Source organism: Podarcis gaigeae (genome assembly GCF_964106915.1).
Source record: "Podarcis gaigeae genome assembly, chromosome: 6".
Classification (NCBI taxonomy): Eukaryota; Metazoa; Chordata; class Lepidosauria; order Squamata; family Lacertidae; genus Podarcis; species Podarcis gaigeae.
Window position 1 is genome coordinate 87,330,865 of NC_139682.1, and position 18,777 is coordinate 87,349,641.

Genomic DNA, 18,777 nt, shown 5'->3' on the forward strand with positions numbered 1-18,777 from the left:
TTAAAGTTTGATTATTTTATTGATTTTTAAAATAAACATTTTAGACTTTCATTGGTAACTGCTTAATATACTTTTTCATTAAACAGTCTATGAATTTTGTTAAACAGCCAATCATTTCTACTTACAAATTCATCTGTTGAGAAAAGCCCCCTGCTTTCAGGTTACATGAGGCCTGCACAGAGCTAAGGCCCTAGCACACTACCAACATCAACTAGGTATCAGCTAATGACCATCAGAAAATGAGAAATTTCCAGCGTTTGTTTAAGAATTTGTGTACAGCACTGGAAGTGAAAAGGCGCTGAATGGATAGAATATATTGAATAGATAAAACTTTCTATGGAAATTTGATACTAGATCATGGATATTAATAGTACAGGAAAATGTGAACCCCGATATTCTTCTAAATATTGTTGGCACAGTCAAACCACTGTGTTAGCAATACCGAAGTGACCTTCCCTGGGCACAATGCCTAAATATGGCTGGATGTTATTACACAATTTGGACGCATGTATAATCTTTTGTGGCACTTGGTTAAAGTCTAGATAAGACTACAGGTCAATAGTGTATGAAATCTCTTAACGCTTTGTTCATTCATATAATTCAACTGGAGAATAGAATTTGCCTTTCATTATGAGTTGTAGAGTCCATTGATTTCAGTGGGATGTGTAACAAATAATACTGCCTGGGTATAGCTTGTTATTATTTATGCTTATGGTGGAATGAACTTAAACCTTCTCCTATAATTTATTTGAAATGTTTCCCTTTATTCAGAAGTCTTACTGTAGGTAGCAGGTATAGAAAGAGAGCCCATTTAACTTTAAGACTAACCATCAAATTCCAGCTCAACTGAAAGGCGTTTCTCTGCCTCTGGAACCTCCAGGGAAGCAGTTCTGAGCAACCACTCAGTAAATGGGCTAGTCCACCTTTGCTGCTTAAATATGGTCCACTGTTGATTCTGAAAAGAGATAGGTGGTGCCCCGGCGGGGGGGGGGGGGGGAGGTCAACAACTTGGTCCAGATTTTCACTTTTGGGAATATGGCAACCCTAGGTAGGAGCCAAGCCATGTTTAATATTGTTATGATAATTGGTGTAAATGTTTGAGTTTATTTTTAAAAGACCAAGCTACATTTTCCCAGTAAACTAAAACACTTAAAATATATACAGTAGCTTACTTCTACCTTTTCGTTGTTGAAATCACTTAAGCATCAAAGAGGACACACTATGCTTAAGTGGCTCTCATTTCACTGACCCATACACAGGAGATGTTTGCAGTATTCAAAATCCTTGGAAATATTTCACATTCTTAGAAATGAATGAGCGCTACATTTTTTGTTTCTCAGTATTGTGATTTCTCCCCCACCCCACCCCAAATGTGCCAGTTGCCCTTTACCTGCTGTTGAACCTTGCGGAGGATACTCGTACTGAGCTGAAGATGAGAAACAAAAACATTGTCCACATGTTGGTGAAAGCTCTGGACCGGGATAACTTTGAGCTGCTGATACTGGTTGTGTCATTTCTGAAGAAACTCAGCATCTTCATGGAAAACAAAAATGATATGGTAAATCTTCTAGCATTTTGCTGAAACCATGTTAGTTGTCTATGGAAAGCTAATCAAAAAAAGGGCAACATCATTGCTTTCCTGTTCTCCATTTGTACCTAGGTCTGCATTTGCAGTTTGCTTGAATTGGTATGGCGTTAGATCTGGGAACTTGCACCTTCATGTACCTCACACAGGGAAAGATAAAAGTTCACTGGAAGTGTGCATGTCTTTCATGTAGAGGAGTCCCTCACAACTCCAGGGCTTGGAAAGGTCTCTGTCTGATATGTTGAAATGCTATGGCCAATCACAGTAGATTTCTATGGGATCAACGGACAAATGGCTGACTTGGTGTATGCAGGCATGCCTTTTATCTGAATATATTAGGTTATTCAGAGGGTCGCGGGTGGCGCTGTGGGTTAAACCACAGAGCCTAGGACTTTCCAATCAGAAGCTTGGCGGTTCAAATCCCCGTGACGGGGTGAGCTCCCGTTGCTCGGTCCCTGCTCCTGCCAACCTAGCAGTTTGAAAGCACGTCAAAGTGCAAGTAGATAAACAGGGACCGCTCCGGTGGGAAGGTAAACGGCGTTTCCGTGTGCTGCTCTGGTTCGCCAGAAGCGGCTTAGTCATGCTGGCCACATGACCCGGAAGCTGCCTGTGGACAAATGCCAGCTCCCTCGGCCTATAGAGCGAGATGAGCGTGCAACCCCAGAGTCGGTCACGACTGGACCTAATGGTCAGGGGTCCCTTTACCTTTTATTAGGTTATTCAAGACCAGCAATAGGGAGCCTATAGCCCTTCAGATGTTGTTTGACTGCAACTCCGATCATTTATTTCAGCAGTTAAATAAAGGCAACTCCCCTCTTTTATGGGGGTTAAGTTCCGGCGCCCCACACACCTAATGGGGAGCACCGTCTAGACACCCTTTCGACGCCCACCCTGCCACATTCTTTCCACCTAGATAAAAAATACTGCACCAAAAATATCCACAACTGGAGTTGAAGGAGACATTGTGCTTAAACTCTTTGGGTTTTTTGCATCACTCTGATCTTGATATTACTATGTTTAAAATTCTGCAGCAGATGCCTTGAATTCAGTTACTGAGTTCTTGCCTGTACCCTTCTATGATTCCAGTTGATTTAAAAAGGGATGACAAAAACATTCTGATTGTTTTCCTTCCGTTTTGCTTCTTAGATTAAAGAAATAGGCATGCTTTTGCATAAAACTAGAGAGTCTTGACATGTATCAGAGAAATGTTGCTGAGAAGAGAACTCTTGTTTACTGCCGGTCATGATCAAATGTCTCACTTTGCTCTGTCCTCTGTGCAGAAAACATGATATCGGGATATGATACTGCTCATAAGTCTTTGGAATATAGCTTTTAAAATGAATTAATTAAATCGTTCTGGCATTTAAAATGATATGCAGTTGAACATGACCTTCATACATCTGTTAAAGGGTAACATTTTGCTGCCTAGAATACACACAGTGTCTTGGTAGTTATAGTTTCATATAGTTAATTGTTTCATCTCACTCCTCCACCCCAGTTTTTACTAATTCTTTAATTAATTAATTAATTAATTTACTAATTCTTTAATTGCATTCCTAAAGTTCTGAGCCTGTAGTATCACTTGAACGGGTTCTCTTTCCAGATGTTGAGCATTGCTGAACTTTGACTTAATTATTGTTTATGTTTTGGTAACCTTCAGCCAGAAGCTATTCATGAGGAAACTTCAGCAGACCTCTTTTTAGAAAAATAAAAATTACTGTATTTGAGGAGAAAATGCTTTGGAAGCCTTAAACTTTTAACTGTTGTTCCATTTTATGAAATCTTTGCAAGAAGGCTTTCAGAATTCTTACTTTCCTATGCTTCTAACACAGGTTGAAATGGATATTGTTGACAAACTGGTTAAAATGGTACCATGTGAACATGAAGACTTGCTGAACATTACTCTTCGACTTTTACTGAACCTTTCATTTGACACAGGCTTGAGAAATAAAATGGTACAAGTTGGGCTTCTTCCAAAACTCACTGCATTGTTGGGTAGGTTTCAGTCTTTTTTCACTACTCACTTTAACCTTAGAACTACTGAAAGCATTTTCTTAGTGAAATATTGTCTGGAAAAATATATATTTTTGCTACTGATCTCCTAATTATTACCAATTCTCTAACATGCCCCCTTAAATGAAGCTGTTTTAGAATATAGCAAGCATAGTTCAAGGTAATATTTGAGTTAAAGCTCTCAAGGTAGGGAGAAAATGAAAATATGATGTGGGGAATGGGAAGAAATTTGGTTTTGTTTGCCTTTTAATGAGAAGATGCACTTTTTGAACACAGCTAGCCTCTAAAATTTGCACTTCTCTGATTTTTATATAATGTTTTTCAACCAAACAATCTGTACAAAAACACATTTATTATTATTGTTGTTATTAAAAATTGTATACTGCCCTTCATCCAAAGATCGCAGAGAAGTTCACAGCATAAAAAAAATTAGAACACAAAATAATGTGTATAAAAATGCATGCATTCATGAAATTGACAAACAAAAATGCATTAGGTTGGAGGAAATTGCTTGCAAAAATGTGTATATTGGTCAAACATGCATTCAAAATTGTATTTTTTAAGAGAAATTCACACTTCAATTTAGACAAGTATCTCTCTAAACTGTAGTTCATTCATATATCTCTGTAACAAGCCAGCTTGAATTAGGTCCACACTTGGAAATTATTTCTTCTATGTACAAAACAAAAAAAAATTCCTTCCAGTAGCACCTTAAAGACCAACTAAGTTAGTTCTTGGTATGAGCTTTCGTGTGCATGCACACTTCTTCAGATACACTGATACTTTCTTCTATGTAATGATTAATAAATGAGCACCACTTCTAGATGTAGTATTAAACATGATATATCTGCAAAATTAGTTTCTGGATATTCTCAATCAGTCTTCAAAACTCCCATTGTAGGCGCATTTTGTGACGAATTTCACTAGCAGAAGAAGTTTCTGAGCTCTGGGTGCAGTACTGTGCCGAAGATTTCAGATTAAAACTGCAGAGTGGAAGGAAAGGCAGGTCCTTTTTCTGCCTCCCCACTTCCAGCTACTCTCTGAAGCCTGGAGAAGAGACCCTCTGAAGAATATTAGGGGGTGGGCAGGGGAAGGACTAGACCATGTGAAAAATGAACATAATATTTTAGCTGCAGTTCATTCATTTTCAGCTTTGTATTCTTATTAAAAAAAGCATGCCTAGACATTCCATTGTTGCGCCCATAACCTCAGTTTAAGGTGCCATTTAGCTCCTAGCTTTCATATCTCAGTTTCTAACACTGTTCTCAATATGTATTTGTGTGCAGTTCTTTAGTACAGGAGTATAACAAGACTGCATATCTATTTCTCTGTCCAGATCATCACTTTACATAGTCATCCAGCTAAAAGATGTATTTTGGAGGGCCATCCAATCTGATGAATTTCAAACAGGTCACTGTGTGTAGTAATATTGAATTAGCTGTTGGCAAGGGGATAATATTTATAATTTTGAACCCTCGCTTACATTCTGCTTTTGATATGATCATCATAACAGTTGCTTTAAGTGGCTGAAAGTCCTTTGGTATATTGACAAAGGCAGCACATATCACAGGTTCTCAAAAGACTTCTGCTGATATGCCCACACAGATATTTAGCATGTTGGCACTCCATGAACCTGTTTTCTCCAGAACCCAGCTTGCTTTCCGTCAGTCAGTTCTGTCAAAAACTTCTAGCATGCATATCAGTTAGCTATACTTTTATTTTGTTGGCTGCAAATTTTGCGCAGGCTGTTCTGAAGCCAGGCAAGGCAAATCCTACAGAGATGGCTTTTTATTCCCTTAACAGCTGAAAACCCAAGCCTTGGGAGCCTGTTTCCATTTAGCCTTGTCCAGAGAGATGTGAGCAGCAAAATATTTCCACATAATTCTTTTGTAATCCCGGCATGACCCTGCTTTGTGTTGGTTTTGAAAATAAGAGGAATAGCTGTCGGTCTGCCTGAAAAAAGTAGGTTGGGATCTCAGTGTGCTTGAAGCACGCTTGTGGATACTACAGAGACAGACACTTGGGGTGGATTTTTGCATTCTTGTTTCTTGATTTTTGCATGGTGCCTTTTTTATATAGAAAAATTGTGTCCGTACTCACCATGAAGTTGTTCTAGTAAGTACCACACTTTTAACATTTGGGAAAGAAGGTGCCGGTACTGCGTACCTTTGAGTATCCCCAGGGGGGGAAAGCACTGGACAGTATTGGACTGTCAAGATAGCAGTGGGAGCTAGTGGGTTGCTCTCTAGAAGTTATGGACTACAGGTCCCATTACCGCTAACCGTTATACGAATCAGGTGGCCTGACAGTCATCGGAAGCTTAAACAAAAGGAACTGTAGCAATCTAAGTGCACCAATCCATCTTTTGAAAGGACACGGAGGCCTTTCTTGACAACCTTTCAGAACATAAAGAGGTTTGTGGCAGAATGAATTGATTCTTGTAAGTTAGTGCTGGGCCCAGATAAATTATGCTTGAGTGGTGTTATAGTCCAGGGTTAGGGAGCTGGCCAGTGGACTGGATCCTGATCTCCCCCAACCCCTGTGGGTCATTTTAACAGGTGAGTGAGGGTTGTCCACCTATCAGTTCCTGCATCATTGCCTGCCTGTTGGGTTTAGGGCAGGTGGGTGTGGCTTGGAAGAAATGGCCTTCCCAGCCAAATTAGGACCCCTACGAGGCCTAATTAGCCCTACAGGCCTGAGGTTCCCCATTGCTGCTATGGTCCCTTAATTGGCAGGCATTCATTCTTTACCTTTGGACTCAGCAGCACTGGCAAAGAAAAAGCGCTTTATATGTGTCTTTTATGCATTCTAAAACTATGACACCAGATGGTGCTGTGGAGTTCTGTTTTTGCTAACCCGGTTTCTCATACAAAGTTTGAGATGCATTTAACTGAAACACTTCTTTGATGTGTCTAGATCCAGCTTTTGCTTCCCTAGGAAATTATTTTCTTGACAAATATAGTGTAATAAGGCCTGTCTCTGAAGTCACTCGAGCCATCTGCCTATTAAGTGAATTGTTCCTCAAAATTGGGGCATTGTAAAACGATGTTAACCAAGATGATTTTTTAAGTTAGTAAATATTTTTTAACCTTTTGACTGCATTACCTTGTTCTTTCTCCTAAGTCAGTTCTATGAGGGGTGCTGCTGTTGGTAAAAAAAAAAAAAAAAATCCCACTTCAAAATGATTCTCCACCTCACCTTCTTAATTTCACATTTGTGGCATAATTGAATGGCCTTAACTTTGACTGTCTTGTTTTTTCTAAACCCCCTTCCGAAAAAGGCCTGGTCTTCAAAACCTGTTTGCTACTTCTGATTTCTCTGAAGGACAGTATTGCAATTTGTTTCCTTAATAAATTGTGATTTAGAACCTCAGAACAGATGATCTTATTGAAATCTGGAGATAAACAGGTCCATGGAGTGCTGAAGTGCTAAATATCTGTTTGGGCATATCAGGTTGTGTTTATAACTTGTAACTGCTGCCTCCTGTGCTTTTGCTGTATTTGCAACACTGAAGTGACCTCTTAGAATGCAGACCTGGGGAGTGTGTATAGAGGTCCTGGGCTGCCCAAAACATGCCCCTGCCTTGCTGTTGTGGTCCAAAGAAAAGGAAAGCAATACATTTGACACCATCTTGGCGGCAGGAGTTGCCTGAAGGAGGCATACAAGACACTATCCAACAGCCTTAGGGACTCCACTCCAGATTTGTGTAGGGTTTACTCCTGAACCTTTTGTTCTCCCAAAGATGTATTGCAAGGCATTTTTCCGTGGGGTTTACAACCGAAGCCTTTCTCATGTATGAGTGTAGCCGCAAGGCTGTGGTGGTTTAGGACCAGAGTTTTGCTTCTCCTAGTTGGGCTACTTTCCCAGGTTGCCCATCTGCCCTTCAAGCTTAACCTGTTCACAAAGTTTAATTGATAGTCAAAAACAACTGCAAATAAACTTTGTTTTTATGTCTTTACACGTGTCTTGTGGTATTATATGCTGCTATTGTGTTCAGTTTTATCTTCAGCTTTTAAAAAGTTGTATGCCTTCTTTGTCTACCAGAGCTATGGTCTTTTTTCTTTTCTTTTTTAATAAAGGTTCCATTATTTTTATGAACGTTTATTTCCAAGAAGTTTTAAACCAACTTTTCCTTTATGCCCTGGCTTGGCCTTTTCATAATGAATTTAATATGCAGTTTCACACATTTGTTTGAGAAAGGACCTTCTTATTGGCTACAGCAATGTTGTTCTAATTTTAATAAGCCTAATTTATCCTATAAAGAAACATACATTTTCCAACCCGATTAAGTGAGCAAACAATTGGGGTTAGATGTGGCAGATTGTAACAGAAAGCACATGTCCTGCCCTGAGAGCACAGCAAAGTCTCTTATCAGGATTGCTTGAAGTTATTCATGGTAGTAAAATGTTATGCTTCCTCCTGTTTTCCCAATTAAATGAGGAAACCTTTATTCCTATGGCAGTCCTGCCACAGCTGGTTTCAATATTTTGTGTGTGAACATTGCCTAAGGTGTCCTTTTCTTTCTAGCAGGAACTAGCTGAATCATATTAAGAATGAAAGGGATTGGTCTTGGGAAAACAGTAATTATTCAGAGATTTATTCAGAAGGTGGGTTTTGTGCTATTTGCAGCATGCATGTCTTGGAAAAATACGTTGCCTCCATAATCCATGTAGGTCTAGAGTTGTCTAGATAGAAGGCAACATGGAAGAAGAGATCCTAGGTCCCTAGGCTATGTTTGCACTGAAGTCTAAACAGTGCTAGATTACGTCATTCAAGGGTAGGTGGGATTACAAAGTGCAGATTTGCCTGTTTTTGAAGGGAAGCTCACCCATATTGCAGGATCCAAGTGCTACTTGGATGGTCATTTCCAGAGGGTGATGCTTAGGGCGCCATGGAGCCTTCAGTGTGGAGTTCCTCAGGGTTTAATTTTATTCCCTGTGCTGTTTAACATCTACATGAAACCACTGTGTGACGTTATCTGGAGTGATGACACACAGCTCTACTTCTTTATAGCTGCAGGTGAGGCAGGGATGAACGGGACCATGGTCTTACCTCAGTAATGAGGACAAGAGTCAACAAACTGAAACGCAATCCAGGTAAGACCTAGGCCAGGCAAAGGCACACTTGGCCCTCCAGATGTTTGTGAGACTACAGTTCCCATCATCCCTGACCACTGGTCCTGCTAGCTAGGGATCATGGGAGTTGTAGTCCCAAAACATCTGGAGGGCCGAGTTTGCCTATGCCTGACCTAGGCACTGTTAGTGGAGTGATGGATGAGAGGTTGCCTGCTCTCGATGGGGTTACAATTGCCCCCGAAGGAGCAGGTATGCAGATTGTGGGTACTCCTGGATCTCTTGGTGTCGCTTGAGGCTCAGGTGGCCTCAGTGTTGTAGAGTGCCTTCCATCAGCTTCTGCTGGTGGCCCAGCTGCGCCCCTTATTTGGACAGGGATAGCTTAACTTCTGTTTTCTTGGCTCTGGTAACCGCTAGGCTGGATTACTGCAACACATTATACATAGGGCTACTTCTGAAGACGGTTCAGAAACTTCAGCTGGTGCAAAATTCTGCTGGTTAATTCCACCATATCTTATGCTTTGTCATGCAGTCAGTGAGAGGGAGGTTCCTTGTCTCAGTTTCAGGGCTGGTGTAAAGTTGCCCCATTGACAGGGATGTGCTCATGGTCTGGAGGGGTACAGCATATGTGTGTGCCTCCCTGTGTTGTTTCCCACCCTGTCCCACTTTTAGATGTTTTCAATGGCATACTTTTGCCAGCACAACTGCTACACTGATGAAGTTTTCCATTGGCCTATCTGCCATGGTGGCAGCATATTTCATGTTCCATCGGCATAGTAGGACTTCTGCCATATTGCCTCTTGGCCCGTGTGACCTTTTTTTGTGGAATTCCTCTGTTAATCTAAAAATTATTACATGTGGGAAACAAAACAAAAAGTGGGAAAATAAGCTCAATAGGGTACAGGCATTGTTTTGTTCTGTGCGGGAGCAGGCCAAGGTGATATGATGATATTGCAAAGGAAGGCATATATGTTGGGGTTTCATGTAGTGATGTGCACATATTCTTTAGCGCAGATGCGTCAGATTGATTCTACTGAGCAGGGCGTACAAGTCACAAAATGTAGAGAGAGGATTAAACCTCAGTGTTGCATTGCAGCCCTAGCATGGTTAGGATTTGTGTACTAATGAGCAGAATGGAGTAGTTTTGGTCTATAATTGCTGCTACATGGCTTGCTTAATGTTCAAAAGCTTAAAATAATTTTGAACTTTGGATTCATCATATGTGTAGTTGGAGCTTTTAATTTGTTGAAAACTTGTTGTGAAAACAGCCCAAGGGACACAATATTTTTCCACCCCAGCTGTTCCAGATGAACTGCAGCTGCAAATTTAACAGTATTATTTCTATAAACCACTGAGTATATTTTATAATGGCAATAATTTCCACAGAAAAACCAGTTATTGCTGCTAATGACTGGGTTGCTGAGCATTAACAGCCTTCAGCTGGGAATGACCAAGTGTTCTGGAATGGTAGTATAAATGCAAAGGACAATTGAATAACACTTTGGAATAATGATTTGATTAATCAATGATAAATTCCTGTGGGAATAAATTCAAAGTATTTCTGACCACCCAGTTTATTAGCCAGTGAGCTCATCATTATTTAACCTTATTACCATAATACATAATGTCCAGGCTGTTAGTTGCTAGAGCTGTCCTTAAGCGTTTGGCCAACCCACCATTGGTCATTAAATGCTGTTGTTTTTAAACAGCTTGTCTCTCTGCAAGGCATCATATGACTATTTTAATCCTTGTTTTTTAAAATCCTTGCATAGAATTGGCATTTGTGTTTATATCTGAATTGTTGCCTTGCTATGACTTTCCCTATGAAACATCATGTAATCTTGCGCTTAAATTGGGTCAGTCTGGTGTGCTGTGCTTCTCCCTTCCCTTTGCCTATCTGCCTTCCAACTTTATCCACTCATAGGGGAAATAATTAGCAGATGCACAATGACATCAAAACTCCTTGTGATAGAAATTGCAGTGACAGTTATTCATAATCTCTGAACGTTGTTAGTACAAAATGAGTGCTGACCACCCATAATGTCTTGGTCTACTTGACCAACTGCATAACAGACCAGAGAGCTACCAGTCCCATAACCCTTTTCTTGCTCTTCCCATGCTAACATTGGACTGTTATATGGAACATACCCATGATTTACCGTATTTTTTGCTCTATAAGACTCACTTTTTCCCTCCTAAAAAGGAAGGGGAAATGTGTGTGCGTCTTATGGAGCGAATGCAGGCTGCGCAGCTATCCCAGAAGCCAGAACAGCAAGAGGGATTGCTGCTTTCGCTGTGCAGCGATCCCTCTTGCTGTTCTGGCTTCTGAGATTCAGAATATTTTTTTTCTTGTTTTCCTCCTCCAAAAACTAGGTGCGTCTTGTGGTCTGGTGCGTCTTATAGAGCAAAAAATACGGTATATTAGAGGACACAGACCTGCAACAGGAATGGCAGGGTGTGTGTATTCCTCAAGTTCTGGGACATGGTCTAGAGTGAGCAAAGATGTAGGCTGTACAACTGAAATAGCCTCCTTTTCACACTAGGTTTGCAGGAGGAATGTGTTGATGCTTATACTAAGCTATATTGCTATGTGCAATATCATCCCCCTGCTTTATTTTTTATTTTTTTACTGGGGGCGGAACAAGAGAAGGATTTGCCACATGATTGGGTGGAAGGAGTGAGTGTACATTTCTAAGCACTTTGAACTGAGATTGGACTTCCAATAGGATCTTTACAGATTCTCTTGCCAGTTCCCTCTTTCTCTTCACCACGGAACCGTTACAGTACTAAGGAAATTTTCTTTAAATGGTATGCATAAAAGGGGTATGCATATTGGTAAAAGGGGTGTGCATATTGTTAATTGCCCCTATAATAGAGCAATGCTCTCTTATATTCAGAACACAGTGGGCATGATTAATCTAAAATTAAGTACTTTTCAATTCCATTGATTTCCATAGGAAAAATCCAGAAGATATTGCAGCTAGACTGTGCTAAATATATTTTTTATTAGATCTTTGATATGGAGCGAGCTGCCTACCTCTACTCTAAAAGCCTTCATCCCCCAGTTCTTTGTTGAATCTTCAGAATCAACTGTTAGAATTCCCATGATAAATGGCAGCTCCGTAACACTAAGCTTATCCTTAGCTTACTGAGTTGAAAGGGTTGGGACGGGCAGGAAATGGCAAAGACAGGGGAACAGTGGGAGTGAAGAGACTGGTCGCCTGACATCCTGAAGTATTAGAACCCAATACTAAGAGAGAAATACTTGGGGGCATGAAGAATAAATCAGGAGACACAACAATTGGCTCAGTGTCTATCAAGGTGCATCCAAAATGGTTCTTGCTTTGATTCTGCCTGGTGTTGCATTTACTTCAAAATGTTTTCTTTGTTCCTTTTTTATTTTTAATGGGCAGTAACAGTAGAATAGTACAAATGCTTGTCTCTGAAATGGTAAACTTTGAAAAGTCTTTAAAAACCTGGTTAAATGTGCAATAATGCCAATTCAAACAACATGAATTAATCTAGGTTATCCTTTTTGTCCATTTCTTTTTCCGTAGCCAATGAAAATTATAAGCAAGTGGCCATGTGTATTCTCTACCATATAAGCATGGATGATCGCTTTAAATCGATGTTTGCATACACAGACTGCATTCCTCAGGTAGGTGTGTCTTCTTTTCAAATGGCCATTTCACCCATACTGGATTAATCCTCAGTTTCCTTGTAGCAGAATTCATAAGGACATTACAGTAAAAGTGACAATATTTTCCCCCTTGCTAATGCTCTTCAATGGCTTTTTTGGGGGGTAACCACCCATTTTTCTTCTAGGCAATAGGATTTGCCCATTGATTTGGCAGGCAAATAATTTGCCTCTGTTTTGTTGCAGTGCTGCTCATGATCATTTTTAGAAATTGTAACTCCAGAAAGCTGCTGCTGCTTCAGAAAAATCTTAGTGAGCAGGAAGGTTTTGAAATTTATCTTTCTTGTATGGTCTTGGGATTTTCTGTTGTTCTCAGGCAATTTGTGTAGTTTTGGATCTCTATACTTTTGAGCTTTCACTGATCAATGGTAACAGGTTACTCTCCTTGGTTCAGTCCATTCATTAGTAACTTTACTGAAAAAGGAATATTTATGGTATTTCAAACTGGGTTCACCTAACTTAGACTTCTTTTATCTCCTTCATAAGTTTATTTTGATATGTTGGCTCTCCCAAAGTCCACATCCTTTCCCCTGTAAATTGGACCTAATGCTTTGGGTCTTGCTTTCTGGAACGCCTTTTGTCTATGTTGAAATTGATGTTAAACACCCCATAACCTCCTTAGACTCCAGTTATATCTAGGTAGGTTCTTGCTGCACTCGCCAGTGGTTTGACATGACAAATGATAAAGCTGGTAGCGAACAGCCTTGATGAGTTCCTGAAGAGCCTTCAGTAGTCTGATTTTGTACTGTTTGTCACTACAGAGATACTGCTTACCTTTAGTATTTATATTCCGAACTGATTACGTTCAAATTAAAAAAGTTAAGTCTACATAATCAGCATTTTTTTAGGGCAATAAAGAGTTGTGATTACTGTTCTATTTGTTTGTAATCCTGCTAGTCTTTTGGCATCCAAATACATATGCAGCTGTGAGAACTTACGTCTTAAAAGAATAAATTTGAATTCTCAAGCTTGTAACTGGAGGTTATACAAAAGTGCTACATGGACTGCAAATCAACTCACTTTTGTGAGTTAGACGCTTCTGTGGGTTTTCAGTTTGCAACCTGTAGGTTCATTGGGTTGCTATCTTTTTAAAAACCATTTTTAGTGGCTGAAAGGAATGCAATATCACTGGAAGGCTCTCATGCCTTGCCCGAGTTAATGGGTGCTATTGTAGTAAGAGTTAAAAGTGAGCATTAACAGTCCATTCTTGTTTAGACCCCAGCAGTGCATGCTTTATTTAAATAGGTGCAAATGCCATCCAGATGTTTATGAAAGCATTTATAGGTAATAGCCTGGCCAATCAAAGGGCATGGTTGTACTGTGATGTCATCGTGATATTCAATATTCTTCCACAGAGCAGTATGCAAACTCCTCTGCAGCTTACTTATCCACATGTTTTTCCATCACAGTTGTCAGTTGGGCCTCTCTTTGATCTGCAAGCTTCTTTTTAGCTTAATGCTGGTAAACGTTCTCTCTTGACAGCCCCCTTTGCTTTTGTCCACCATTATCTGCTGAAGTTCAGAAACCAGAGCATTACTTCAAACATTAAGAGTGAGGGAGTAGCCAGTCAAGAGAGATTCTTGAGGCATGCAGTTCTGGCATAATCATTCAAAGATGTTTGAGCCGGGGAGAGGGAGAGGGCTGGACTGAGGTGTATGAACGGAAAGCTGTGGGGGTTGGCCTCTGGTCACTGGTAAATAAGTGAAGTCAGGTGCCAGAGAGTCTAGACACAGTGATTTTAGTCCTGGGCTGTGGTATCTGATACTCAATATGGGACTTGTCTGATTGAAAACTACTGCCTCTTCGTTGCACACGCTGCAGCCCTTTTACTGCTTTCCTGCTAAATGAAGAAAAGATGACAATGGACATAGTAAAAGCAGAACAAATTTAATTTTAATATTTCCTATTTGGCAGCAATTACACTCCCCTTTGAAGTGGCATGAGTAGCAATCAAATTAAATGAAGACATAATGGGAAACATGGAGCTCGTACCAAAGGATTATTCTAAAAACTTGAACTAGTTTAGATAAAATTACAGGACTTCCCTCCCTTTCTACAGGAATGCAGTTCAGCGCTGGCAGCACACTTTAACTTCAATTCATTTTCCATTTAATTAAGAGAGGACAATTTTATCTTCTAAATACAATAGATAATTTACATACAAACTACAGGTGAAATCATTTAATTCAATGGGCCTGCACTGCGTATGACTTAGTTGGAGGATCCCCTTTAGCATTTTTAGATTAAGTCCTTTGCAGATTCAAGTAGGTCAAAATAAGTTAAAACAATTCTTTAAAAAGATAGTTAAAAAGACTTTTCTTAGAAACCTAATACCTCCCTTAAAAGAATCAAGTCTTCAAAAAAGTTATATGATCTAAGAAAGTCTTTAAAAGAATCCTTCCAGGAGAATTTAAAAATTATAAAGTAGAACCTTAGAGACCAACTGAGTAGTTTTAGGTATAAGCTTTCGTGTGCATGCACACTGCTTCAGATACATCCTTTGCAGATGCTTAATTCCTGCTCTGTAGTATTCCCCATTCTTGATATGAAAACCAAGAATCAGGACAGGTAAAGGAAGTCCTCCTTTACACAGTATGTTGTTAAACTGTGAAATTTGCTGCTGCAGAAAGGTTTTTCTGACTTCTTAAACTCTCTTCTGTTGCAGTTCTTTATTACATTATTTTTCTCTTCATTGCCTCAGTACAAGCTCACAATTATTAAACTGCTCTGGCAATTGTGTAGCTGAAAAGCAGTCTATAAATGCTTAAAATAAAATAAAATAAAAATCATAAGGTGTTGTACTCTAAGAGACTTCTAGGCATACTGAACATTAAAGGACTATTCTGGGCATGTGGAATAGTAAGGAAGAAAAGACTTGAGGGCAGGTCTGTACCATACATTCAAAGCATGTGACACCCACCCCCAACCAAATCTTGGGAACTGTAGTCTCCCCGCCCAGAGCTGCAATTCCCATCCCATAAAAACTACATTGTTTGGGGGGGGGAGCTATGTGTGCATTTCAGTGTGCATTGAATGTGCCTTAATAATTGGTTTGGATCTGTTCCCATGGGTGTTCCAAAGTCCTACCAGCAGCTGAGGATGGCAGACCTGCAGGGGCAAAAGTGGGGGAGGGGGAGGGTACAGGGCTACTGAGGATGCCAGAGGTAAAAACAAAAGATTTGTGTTGGATATAATATTAAAAAAATAGGGGTGGTTGACCTTTGCTGCCCAACTGAGTCCCCTAAGTCCATGTTCCGTCAGAGATGAATGGATGGAGGCAGGATGCAGTGAAAGCAAGGCTGATCTTTGTTTTTCTGTTGCAACAGAGTTCCCTCCCCTCCTTGCAAGGAGGTAAGAGAGACCCAGAACCAATAAAAAACATCTCTTTTAAGGGTTTTTCATCCCCTCTACGAACCGTCAGAAATTACATCACACATAAGGTGGGGTTACTGTGTCTCAGGCAGGCCAAGATGCGATATTCCTGAGGATTTAGCAAGTTTTACATAGTTCCAGATTCTTAAGGAAATCAGCCTTGAGTGCTCACTGGAAGGACAGATCCTGAAGCTGAGGCTCCAATACTTTGGCCACCTCATGAGAAGAGAAGACTCCCTCGAAAAGACCCTGATGTTGGGAAAGATGGAGGGCACAAGGAGAAGGGGATGGCAGAGGACGAGGTGGTGGGACAGTGTTCTCGAAGCTACCAACATGAGTTTGACCAAGCTGCCTGCCTGGCGTGCTCTGGTCCATGGGGTCACGAAGAGTCGGACACGACTAAACAACAACAAAACAACATAGCTCCAGACACAGTTTATACAAAACATTAGCATTTGATAAGACAATTGGGATGCCAGTCAGACATCCCTCAGTGCAGAGCATCTGGGCAAATAGTGATCAATAACCGGAAGGTTCATTGATATAGGAGAGGAATCCCTTCAGGAACTCCCCCTGACTGCTATCTGCCTGCATTTTCTCAGGCAAGGGGGATTAAAGAGGCAGAGGAAATATTGAGAGTCTTTAGAAGAACCAAGATGGCTTTTGGGTTGCTCTTCTGTACTATTTTAGACATGTGGGTTATCAAGTATATGTTTGTGTGTTTACCTTGTGCAATTATCAATGTTTATTCTATATTTGAGACCTTAGAATTCCTATAACAGATAGGAGACTGGATTGAAGCTAGCGTAGAAATCTTAAAGAGTGTTACACAATGTGAACTCTTGAGAGATGTGAATGTTTCTTGTGGTAAAATTCTGGATCAAGGTAAGAGGGTGGAGATGTGACAATGAAAGGCTAGGGTGGAGAAAGTTGCAGTAGAATGACAACATGAACCAAAGGTTTTACCAAGGAGATGGAGAGGTAGGGTAGTATAGTATTGGACTAGGACCTGGAAGATCAGGGTTCAAATCCCTGCTCAGCCATGAAGCTCATTGACCCAGTCACCTTAACTGTCTCACAGAGTTGTTATAAGCATACAACGGAGTAATGTACAAGTTTGTACATTGCCTGAGCTCCTTGGAGGGCAGGTAGGAGATAAATGTAGGAATAAATAAATAATTTTTGTCACTTTGTACAGAAAGAAACAACAGAATATGGCAGCAAAGGGAAGGTCAGTTAAATTTTAAATCTTTAAGGCATTTTGATAAAGATAAAATCAGTCCTTTGGCTGGGAAGATTAAAAACCCTCCTTTTATGTATCTTTGCAAAAGCCCTTAATTATCCATATTAATCAATGAGTCGCAGCCTCAAAGATCTCATTAGGAGCGTATTATGGATGACAATTTATCTTGTAAAATATATGTGTTAGTTAAACTAGGTTTAACCTCATCACCGAGAGGCCATAATATAATTATGGAGCCAGAACCCACTTTAGCAATCTAACTGATGACATTTTACAGAACTGTGCCGTTTCCATTTCTTTCCTGGAGGGAGAAATACTCTAGCCCTCATACGGGAAGACAAAAGGGCAAATACATTTTTGATCCCTTAGGATTGGGAAGCAGAAGGGATCTGAGCACTGGAACTCCTAAAGGAAATATTTACGTAAACTGGAATTGTAACGCTGCTAAAATGCCGCTTGTGCTGATTGGGCACAGAGTGTGTCCATGTTACAAAGGTCTGATAGCAGCATAGGGCAGTGGGGAAATCGGTTGGGAATTGTTTCACTGCATTCTAGTGTAGTGCTGTATTGTTGGAGGAGGAGAAGGTGGGGAAATGGAGGGCCCAGATAGGGGTTGTGGAGATGGGTACCCTTTTAACAGTGTGTAACCGCCACATAAAATTTACATAAAATTGGACTCAGACCCCACACAAGAATACAAAAAAGAACTGAACAAGATTGTTAAGGAGCTACCCCCACACATCCAAGAACAGGTCCTCACTAACACACCAACAGAACCTCGACCAGGAACTTTCTATCTTCTACCTAAAATACATAAACCAGGAAATCCAGGACGCCCCATCATTTCAGGTATTGGCACTATTACAGTGGGTGTCTCCGGTTATATGGACTCTGTTCTGAAACCATATGCCATCAGTGCTCCCAGCTATGTACGTGACACCACAGATTTTCTGAGGAAAATACAATCTTTAAATAATCTTCCCAACAATACTATACTAGCTACTATGGATGTGGAATCTGTGTATACCAACATCCCACACAACGATGGTTTACAAGCTATAAGGAACACCATTTCAGATAAAACCACAGCGGACTTTGCCACCAAACTCTGCCAATTTGTCCTTACCCACAACAACTTCAAATTCGGTGATGACCTATTCCTTCAGATCAGCGGCACAGCAATGGGCACCCGCATGCCCCACAGTATGCCAACATCTTCATGGCAGATTTAGAACGTTTCCTAAACTCCTACCCACTCAAACCTCTCTTGTACCTGCGATACATTGACGATATTTTTATCATCTGGACACATGGTCAACAGACCCTGGACACCTTCCACCAGAAATTCAATGATTTTCACCCCACAATCAACCTAACAATGAATCAATCTATGCAAGAAATACATTTTTTGGACACTACTATAAAAATACAGGATGGGCGCATAGACACCACCTTATACCGTAAACCAACTGACCGACAAACATATCTACATGCCTCTAGCTACCATCCCAAACATACCAAACAGTCCATTGTATATAGCCAGGCACTACGTTACAGCCGCATCTGTTCCAATTCTACAGACAGAGACCTAAGAGATCTACAGCAAACCTTTTTAGAACTAAAATACCCAGCAGATGAAGTTAGACAACAGATCAACAGAGCCAGACTGATACCCAGAGAGAACTTGCTGCAAGACAGACCCAAAAAAGAAAATAACAGAACACCTCTAGTCATCACATACAGCTCCCAAGTTAAAACAGTACAACGCATCATCAGAGATCTACAACCTCTCCTG

The 18,777-nt window shown here is 40.4% G+C and overlaps 1 protein-coding gene across 2 annotated transcripts in view; it reads left to right on the plus strand.

Moving 5' to 3' along the window:
• Positions 1 to 18,777, plus strand: part of KIFAP3 (kinesin associated protein 3) — a 72,801-nt gene that overhangs the window by 12,695 nt on the left and 41,329 nt on the right. For both annotated transcript variants that reach the window (XM_083743834.1, XM_083743833.1), the window contains exons 9-11: positions 1,380 to 1,558; positions 3,418 to 3,580; positions 12,228 to 12,328. In XM_083743834.1, coding sequence (XP_083599960.1) covers positions 1,380 to 1,558; positions 3,418 to 3,580; positions 12,228 to 12,328 — 443 coding nt within the window. The remainder of the gene's footprint in view (positions 1 to 1,379; positions 1,559 to 3,417; positions 3,581 to 12,227; positions 12,329 to 18,777) is intronic.